Here is a 9,739-nt window from a genome sequence, read left to right on the forward strand (position 1 = left end):
ACGTTGACATTCATGTTCACATTGCAATTACTCACATTCTAAACAATCAATTTCTCAGCAGAAGGACGGATTCTACCTAGACGTTGGCCCCTGGACACTTGTAATTTGAGTTGGCGTCATACCATCCACAAAAACTGCTGACATGTTAATCTTTCAATGATCAGTGTTACAAGAATAAGCTAGAATTGACAGATCCTCCTAACCAAATACGCTGTTGCAGAAGCCACATGTCAAGAGTATATATTCAATTGTTAAAAATAAAAATACTGATAACATTTTCGTCTACTAACAATTGCTTTGATTAAATCTTTGACGCAGCCAATTCCCCAGATACACAGTCCAGTCCATTCTTTTCAGGTTCGAACTTTTATAGCAATGGCAGCGACTGCACTGCATTGTCTATTGTCTAGGCATTAACCAATTGAGAGAAGCCTGCTAACCTAATAATTTCTTGGAAGGCGACCACAATCCAGGAACGATCTCCACCAAAAGCATAGTTTGGTTCTGTCACCATATTTTTCCACGCTTTAGTTGCGCTTAGGTGTAAAGTAAAGTAAAGTTTGGCGATGTAGGAATCAAAAGGGAAGCTGCACTGAACAGGTGTACTTTGATCCAAGGAAGATGTCCAAATCACCAGTCTAATCACAGCAGGGATAAATGCTCTGATCACTATCATGGCTTCGGCGTCACTAGTTTAGTACTTTGATAGTTGGCATTTGGAAAGGACACTTTGCTCGGCCACGAGTTGGTGTTCAAAGCATCCGACTACTGTGAATCTCAGACAGACCACCTTCTCCTTTTCTCTGCTTTGCGAAACACTACCTAACAATATTATCTTGTATTCTGTCTCAAGAGAAACCTAACAAAATTCACAACTTGAGTAGAAGCAAGTCGCACGTTAGGTCGATTTCCAAAGGGCGTACAGCTCGGTGCGTCGGCGTTGCTAGTTTCATTTTTGCTCCAAGCTTTCATCCGGTGACATCTGTGACAGAAGGTTGGGCATCCATCGCCTAGCTGCCACGTAAAGACGAGTAAAAGTGTTTCAAGATATTTTGTGACCCAAAGCCGGACACGTGGTTGGTACTAAAACAAACCGACAAAAAAATGCCAGCTATTGGAACCGACCTGGTCATAACACGGCCAGGCATCTCATTTTGTTGTCCGGCCCATCACCTGACTAAACATAATCTCCAAATTTAACTATTAAAAATGGTGAAGACTTAAGTGGGTCCGGTCCCTCTGACCGCAGCCGGATCGAAAAACAAAAATCATTGCCTAGGCTCACCATTTATTGCTTATGTCAGTTTTTCAACATTCGGTTTCTTCATTATATATATATATATATATATATATATATATATATATATATATATATATATATATATATATATATATATATTGAAATCAACCAGCTATCGGTTATTACTTGAATGGTTGAAAAATAAAAAATCGTTACCAAAGGACTTGGAGCATCAAAAATGACATGCTCATGATATGACAATGGTTTAGTAGTAATGGTTATGGTGAATTTACTGACAGTTTCGAATTTTTTTTAGCTCTTTAACGTTCGGCTACCTGCTAATTTCAAGATATATATAACTTTGCTTTTACCAGTTTGCATGCAATGGGCTTCACATTTCTGCTACCTTATATGTCCATATATAATTTTCCCTCTTGTCTATTTGAAATGCTCCTTAAGTTTAAAACTGAGTCTGGTACCACAGTAGCATCCTTCCTCTTTTCTCACAAAACCGATAAAAAATCTGAAAACTACAAGGAGGATGTTACACATGCCTTACTTTCTACATGTTCCATAGTGACAGATTGAAACTTGAGGACCCTGTCTAACGGTAGTCATCAACAATGTTGGAATCCATGTGAAGAAATTTGAAGAAACGTAGAGCTCTGGTTTTGATACTACAGTATCAATATCTGGCTGCATGTCACGGCCGACCTCGAAGTTGAAACTAAGCAACTTCAGACCTCAGGTAGTGCAAATCCTAGCAGTTCAGCCATGGAAACTCCACAGCCAATGCCACTCCCCTTCTACTGAAAGTGAACCAAGTTAATGAGGCAAGCAAGTAGGGTGGTGGTACTATGCAAACTACCAGCCAAGGCACTGCGGGACATTGTTTGTGGAAAGCAAAGATAAATCCAGAATCAGAGTCCAAATCATCACAAGAGAATCCATGCGTGTTTGGCCTCTTAAATTCCGCCCTCCGTGGCCCTCCACGCAACACATTATCCTCACAAAAAGGAAAAGGTGATCGCTCCAACATTTTTCACCAACCCCGGTTTATCAGTATATTAATTGACTGTCAGTGGCGTAGCCCCATGTACGCCTGTGTGGGCAGCCGCCTATACGAGCCCACAGGTTTTCAACTATGGTATGATTGTATGTGCCAGCAGGTTTTCAACTGGGATATGTGTAAGGCTGCAAAAATTTTAGTCTTCTATCTACAATTATGAAAAATTTTGAATGGCTTATAAAAAGGAATTGTTAAGTTTTCTTTTTTTTTTTAAAGATTAGGTTCGAAGCTGAGAAAGAGCATGTTAAGGAGTCATTGGACTAAGAGCCAGAGCCTAGAGAGTGGGCTAGGTTGTTACAATAATGTCAAAACTACGATGTATATGTCTTAAGGGGGAGTGTTTTATAATACCTTGATATTTAAGATTGTAAAGATTCATAGGGAATTCATAAAGAGATTTGTTAAAGTGATTGATTGTCTTATTATTTCTTAGTTTATTTTTTGGACTGGAATTGAAACCTGTTAAAAGGTGTGTCGAATCTAAAGCCCGAGCATAATATAAGAGAGTGGAACCAAGTTGTTACAATATGATTGGTAAAAGGCCATTGAAGAATAACGATCTCAATAGCAGTAAGTTATCTAGGTTTTCGGATGGGGCAATCCCCATTTGCTTCGGTACGTTAGGCCTTCGGATTCGCAATCGTCCAAGCCATAACAGCTTACCTAGCTCTTCAGCCAAAAACCTCTTCATCTTTGTAAGGAATTCTAGTTTACGGCTTATTGCGATTCCAGTTTTTGTTTGTGAAACCCACCACCATAAGTTTCAATCACAGTTAATGTTCAAACAGAATCGTGGGTCTAATTGAAAATACAAAAATCAAAAGGTGTATTTGAAAGATGAAAAATGTGTGTTCAATCACGAATCCAGAATCACCTAAAAAGGTGAAAAAGGGTGCAGAACATGAAAATTTTGAAATAACAAGAAGCATACTTTTGTTCGTAAGGGAAGTTGAGTTCTGCAGAGGTGGTGAGGTTAGAGCTGCTTCGGGATTTGGGTGACGACGCTTTCAACGGTGGTGAGGTTAGAGCTGCTTCGGGATTTGGGTGACGACGCTTTCAACTCGAGCGAGCATCCAATAATCTGAAACGAAGGAGTACAATCATTGTATTAGGTTAGAACAAACTAGTGTGGAAATTCTGTCTTGAAACCAAGATGATAAGGAAATCAGCAGGTATGGACAAGGAAACAATTGTCAATGATAATGTATGGATGAACATGAAAAAACTTGTGCAGTATGGCAAGGATGGGCATGCATCAGGTCATCATCGTGAAACGCATTTGTCCTGCATGCGTACAAGGTCATCATCCTCATTGTGCCTTGTCACATCCATATGGCAGCCTCAGCCATGAATGCGAGGAGATAAGGTGATGTCTAGATAGCCAATGTGATAAGGCCAAAAGGTCGATTTCAATTGGTTTCGGATTTGGATCCCACTTAAACCAGACCCGCTTCACAGATGCACTCAGTGGCACTCCACCACGTGGATGAAGCCCTGCCAGGTTTAGACACGGTGGTCCAGGATAGGCCTCCAATGGGAAAGGGTGCATGTGGTGCAGATTTTTCAATGACTTGGATTGGAGTTCTGTAGGGGAGATCCAAATCAACGATCCAGACCGAAAGGAATCAACAATGTAGATCGGGTTCGGGTCAAATATCGCTATTACAGACCGGTATAACATTCATTTATCGGACATGGGTTTGAATTTGGATTCAAGAGTGAAAATACTAACTTTCAGACGTGCCTGACTACGATCTATGCATTTATTTGTTTGTTTAAAATCTTATTGCCGTTGAACATACAAAACATCAACAATCGGAGCCCAAGTCACCGGCGTCGAACGGTTAGTAGGATCAAGAAAAGCCAGCGGATCCCCTCTTTTCTCCTTTTAATTGCCAACAGGCATCAGCCTTGTCCGAGCGCAGCTGATTAAGTCGTGAATCCGCCATCTCGCCGGCGCCGTAATCTCAACCCAAAGGGCCATACCGCTGTATCGAAACCATCGGGTTGGACAAGGTTTTTGTTTGCCGGCGCCCTCTCGTCATCTCATTCTCTGGTATCTGGTTTCCTTTTGACTGTCGAATGTGATGCCCCAATTAGTCTTCTTTAGTCCTCTTAATGGTACAGGGAGTCGTCTACATCAATGTTCCGAACAGGGGTTTCCATCTTCTCTTCCTGATCCTCATGTTACCTTCTCCTCCATAGTGCAGAACTTTGAGGGGAAGGCTTTTTAGAGACATACATGCAATACATTTATAACAGCTTAGTTTAAGACCCTTTGCTTACAGGCCCACCATCCGATAATAATTTCAGAGATCGACGCCGCACTTTCTTTCCGACTTTTTTAATGGAAAGCTTCACTTTCGCTGACGATAGCCAAGGACTTAGTTTTTCGCCATCACTCTAGTTAATGATCAGTTTGGACCGGAAAACATGAAAGCTGCCGACCTTTTTTTTTTCCTTAATGTATAATTTCCACAAGGTGCCGTCTGTGGTCGGCCTCGCCCTATGAAGCACCCTTTCGTGTCTCCCAACCGCACCCAACAGCTTCGTTTAATTAGACCATGAAGAAGATGCAAACCTTATGGAACAATAAGTATGACAACAAGATAACTCGAGCAAGATTCAGAGATACTCTTCAGACAAAGGGGATACAGATTCCACCAAGATTAATATATTACAATCTCAAACCACATTTGGGTTTCCAATATCGCGCAAATTCAACCAGCCATCCTCTGTAGAGTTTAATCGAAAAGAAAGAAAACTTGGACCTCACCGTGGACCTCAGTGACACAATGTAAAACAGTAAGAGCCAGGGTCGTAAGTCGGATCGCTTCACTCGTTGGTAACATCATAACCGTTTGCAATTTGACGGTAACCCAGGAGCGAACTAGGGAAAAAAAGAGAAAAGGCTAAAAAAGCACCCCACCTCAAACAAACAAGTTCTTTTACTTTCACAATATCCTTTTTCCATTTGGATTACAACAAATTGGCTGAGTGGCATTTGCCACATAGTTTCCTCCCCGTCCCCTCTCTCTCGCGCTCACATTCTGTATGTCCAATTTAGTATTCCCCCGTCCCGCCTCCATCAGTTAGTTGATCGGAAAACGGAGTATTTTCCCTCCCTGAAACCCCCCATCCCCATATGACGTCCTACCAACAAAGCAAAGAACGAAAGAACCAAAGCTCAAGGAAATAAAGATCCTTCCCTCCCCCTTTCATCTCTTCTTCTTTAATCTTTTCCTAATCTCTTTTTCTGCTTTTTGCACACCTCCCAGAGACTGATGAGGACGTCCACTGGGTCGGGCATCCCCACAATCACGGTTGGTACTATAACACGTTCCTCCTGAGATCCACAACCACCACGCTCACGTTGTCCGAGCTCTGCCTAATGAGGGCCATCTTGGTCAGCAGCGTGGCCGCGATGGTGCAGGCAGGATCGGGGTCGCCCTCGCCGGAAGCCGAGGATTCACCATCACCGTCGCCTCCCGCACCCTGCAGGCACCTCGACGCGATGGAGCATGCCTCCTCGTTCGTCATCACGTCCCACAGCCCGTCGCTCGCCAGAATTAGGCATTCGTCGCCCCTCGCCCTCTCCGTCACCGTTATCTCCGGCGTCGAGATCACGTACGGCTTCAGATAGTCGTCCCCTGCACAGTTACAAACGCATTCAGTCGTCAGCCAGAAAGAAGAAACGGCCCTAAAAACTCCAAGGCCATATATGCAGAACAAGCCGAATCGAAGCCACGGTTCGGAAGAGGCCTCAAGCAGAGTCAAGGTCAGCGAGTCCAAGTGGGTGCGGATTGTGCTCTTGTGGCCAAGCTTGTTTTGACTTCGGACCCAAGAGTAAGTTGAGGTATTAAACGAAAAGCTTTGGCCCAAACCTCGGCTTCTAAATATTCATGAAGCAACGGCAATAAATAAGTCATCACACATATGATTTAAGGTTGAAATACCCAAAAGAATTCAAGTAAGGTTGAAATACCCAAAAAAATTCAAGTGGTTCAGGCCTTGAACTATCAAAGGGTTGGACGCCTTTGGTTATAAAAGCCGACGTTTACCAGGCTGGGTCCAACCCATTCGTCCTACACGAGTTGAGTGCGGAGACGCATGCCGTGGTTAATCTATACATGCGGACTTCGTCCTACAAAAGTAAAAAGCACAAAGACGAGACCTTGACAGTGAGGCCCGCTTCCCGAAACCAAATGATATTTCTACTCGACGCATCGTTGTGGTAGAGGACAGCTACAAATACGGCTCGCGATTTTTATATATATACATTATAACCCCCTCTCGGTCCGGACCCGATTTTGCGACTAACTGGCTGGTTGTTCCTGTTATTGTGACAGACTTGCAGGCGCTTTTGTTTGCCTCGAATTTCCCAATGGAACAGCACGTTAAAAGTACAACAAACAAAATTAACCTGAAACCTTTATTGAGATTCATGGGGTTTACCAGGCGTTGCCAGGATCTTAAACTATCGCCAATATAACGCGTATTTCAAATTTCAGAGATGACATGAAACCAGAGACCCGGTGCCAAAAAAAAAAAAAATTAAAGAAATGAAAAGAGAACGAAAATGGCGGGGAAAAAAGGGGAGGGAAGGAGAGGTGAATTTACCGATGGAGCGGGACATAGCGAGCACGCCGAGCACGCGCGGGCAATCCCAGTAGATGACGCGTCCGCCGGCAGCTTGGATCCGGAGAAGCTCGTCCGGCCGGTCCGGCTGAAGCGGAGGGAGCAAAAGAAAGTCAGCGATGGAAATCTAGCCGGAACACGAGGAAAAAGGGAAAGGATTGTGATGCCCGCGCTTACCTTGTGATCCGATGAGAGGGGGACGGCGGTGCCGTTCCGGCACAAGACCGCCCGCGAGTCGCCACAGTTTGCGACGGCGATCTCGGTGGGACTCACCACGGCTACCACAGCCGTCGAGCCAACGGCCGCGTGGTGAGGCGTCCCGGCCTCGCACTTGCACGCGCTATCGGTAGCCACCTCGCCAGAAACCTCCTTGTCCATTCGCAAGAAGCTACGCTCGAGCGCCTCTTTCCATTCAGGAAATTTCCGGCCATTCTGGTTTTCGGCAGGCGCCGGCCCCGGTGCCAATCCGAGCTCTTCCGCAACCAAATGGTGCATTCGGTCCTTGCAAGACAACGCTACCTGTGAGTGAAGAAGAGCCAAAGATTAGCGCAATCTGATGAAAAGAATTCTATTCTCCGGCTCAACTTTTTTTTAGCCCAACCGGACGTTTCTGACACCGATCAAATAAATGAACTCCTCGGTAGGAAAAAGGCAACTCAATCCGAGGCTATTCACCTCTCTGTCACTTTTAATCTACTTACATGAGAGCAACCATGGCCGTCGAAGACGCCGAAAAAATGAAATCCAGCCCCAGAATTCCAGGCTGAGCGTCTAAAAAACGCCGGAACTGTCGATAAGGCATCCTCCATTTCCCTCCTTCGGCCACAAAGGGACGACGTCCCGAACCTAGGGCAGCGATCTTTGACCACCGACGGCCTGGCAGGTACCTCCAACGGATCCTTCCTTTCCCCACCGGGAAGCAGCACAGGGTCCTGCCTCTGCTCACCAGAAAAGGCGTCATCATCCTTCTTCTTCTCTATGAGCAACGGCTTAGAGCAAGTCTCTATTGTGTCGCCGCACTGCAGCAGCACAACCGGAGCAACGGCTTTCTGCCGCTTCCTGGCTCGCTCCGCCGAAGACGCAGTCACGTCGGCTATCAACTTAAACGACCGAACCTCCAAGCGCCTTCTCCTGGTTGCCACCGAGCTCGGCACACACTCGGGCGCCGCCTCTCCATCGCTGGCTACCTCACAGCAGATCTCCGCCATCACCACTCTACGGTAACACAGAGTTCAAGAAGGAAAAAGCCGATCACCGCGTTCACTAAAGAGAGAGTCCCTTCGAATTCAGAATCAGAGCATACTGCTCATCTCAAAGCATCACTTCCGCCCAATCTCCAGTCGCTGAACCACAAATTATCACGAAGGAATGGCTCTAGACAGGATGAAACCAAGCCGCGTTCCGGAAATATCCCCAGCAGAAAAAAGATATAGAGGCAGAAAGGGGGGGAAAAAATATCCCAAGCAAAACAGGAAAGTTTCAATAATTCCTTCCTGAAAACTCCTGGGTCCTCTCCCGGCGGCTTCCCACCAAATCGAACTCTCAAACCACCGATTCACTCCCTCAAGTCCTCCAGGGACCCCGGATTTCTTCCCCGTCAACCAAAGGCCGAAACATACAATCCTTCCCCGCCGGAAACTCCTCCAAATCTCTCCGAAGAATTGATTATCGCCTGGGAAAGCTCCAACACCCAGCTAATTTCCCTTCACCGATCTCCGCCAAAACCCCACCGGGGAATCAAAATCCGGAACAGATTGGAAGTGGGAGAGACAGGAACGGAAAAAAAAAAAAGAATTTAGAATCACGGGGGGCGAGAGAGAAAGAAAAAGCGAGCGAGCAAGGATGGATCAACAGAACGATAATGCGCGCCTCCTCCGCCTTCTCATTTGTTCTTCCTCCCCCCTCTCGCCCGTCGTGGGGTTCCTTTTTTACACAGGAGGAGGGGCGATGGCGGAAGGGACGTAGCCATCTACGGGCAACCTGCCCGTCACCGTCCGGGCAGCTCCGTCTGACGTACACCGCCTGCCCCACCCGATGGCCTTCCACGATCCCAGCCGTCCATCTCCACCTTTTCCCCGGATGTGGACGCGTGGGAAGCCACCACCTCCTCTACGGGCCACGTTGCCCAATAGTGGCGCCCCACGAGTCCCCGCCCTTCTCGTTTCTTACACGCATGTGGTCCTGCGGGTCCCACAAGAATCCACGCTTTTATTCGGCCTCGGAATTTCTTTATCAACTTCGGCCCCTGGGCACGTGGCGGACTGCTGGAAGCCCGAGATCGACCGTCTCCGCCGCGCCGAGGGCCGTCGTTTTCAGGCTCAGTGGCGGCGGCTCCGCAGCTTGGCTTCGCCGGTGAAAAACTAAAAAACAGGGATGGTAAAAAATAATAACCCCTGCTTTTCTCTCTTCGAGCCATTTAACGGCGTCTTAAGTATTTAAAAACAAGTAAAATTTAGGTAGATATTTTTTAAAAATCGAGAGTTAGCGAAGGAGATGGAGGACTTGACTCCCGGTGGTACCGACCACCGTCCAAGCTGCCATATAAGAAAATAAAAACAAAAAAGAATACAATAACTGCCGTACAAAAATGTCCTGTATTCTATCGAAGCACCGGCTTGGACGAGGTCTAAGACGCGTCAATTAGTTCTTACTGGTTTGATTTAACTTTGTTCTGTTATTTATTTGATTGCTGATGACCATTGTGTTCATGCACCAAAGCTTCCTTCCTCGAACTTGCAATGAACAAGTCCACGACGTGACTCTGAGCTTTTCCTGCTAAATTTTAGGGCGAG

At 46.0% G+C, this 9,739-nt stretch overlaps 1 protein-coding gene across 1 annotated transcript; it reads right to left on the reverse strand.

Annotated features, from left to right (window-relative positions):
- Positions 1-5,239: 5,239 nt before the first annotated feature.
- On the reverse strand, positions 5,240-8,868 carry LOC116256055 (probable protein phosphatase 2C 24). The gene is made up of 4 exons (XM_031632206.2): positions 7,649-8,868; positions 7,125-7,466; positions 6,930-7,035; positions 5,240-5,959 (listed from the first exon to the last, which is right to left on the reverse strand). The coding sequence occupies exons 1-4, from the start codon at positions 8,153-8,155 to the stop codon at positions 5,640-5,642; spliced, it is 1,275 nt and encodes a 424-aa protein (XP_031488066.1). The 5' UTR covers positions 8,156-8,868; the 3' UTR covers positions 5,240-5,639.
- Positions 8,869-9,739: the final 871 nt, after the last annotated feature.

Source organism: Nymphaea colorata, chromosome 6 (genome assembly GCF_008831285.2).
Source record: "Nymphaea colorata isolate Beijing-Zhang1983 chromosome 6, ASM883128v2, whole genome shotgun sequence".
Taxonomy (NCBI): Eukaryota; Viridiplantae; Streptophyta; class Magnoliopsida; order Nymphaeales; family Nymphaeaceae; genus Nymphaea; species Nymphaea colorata.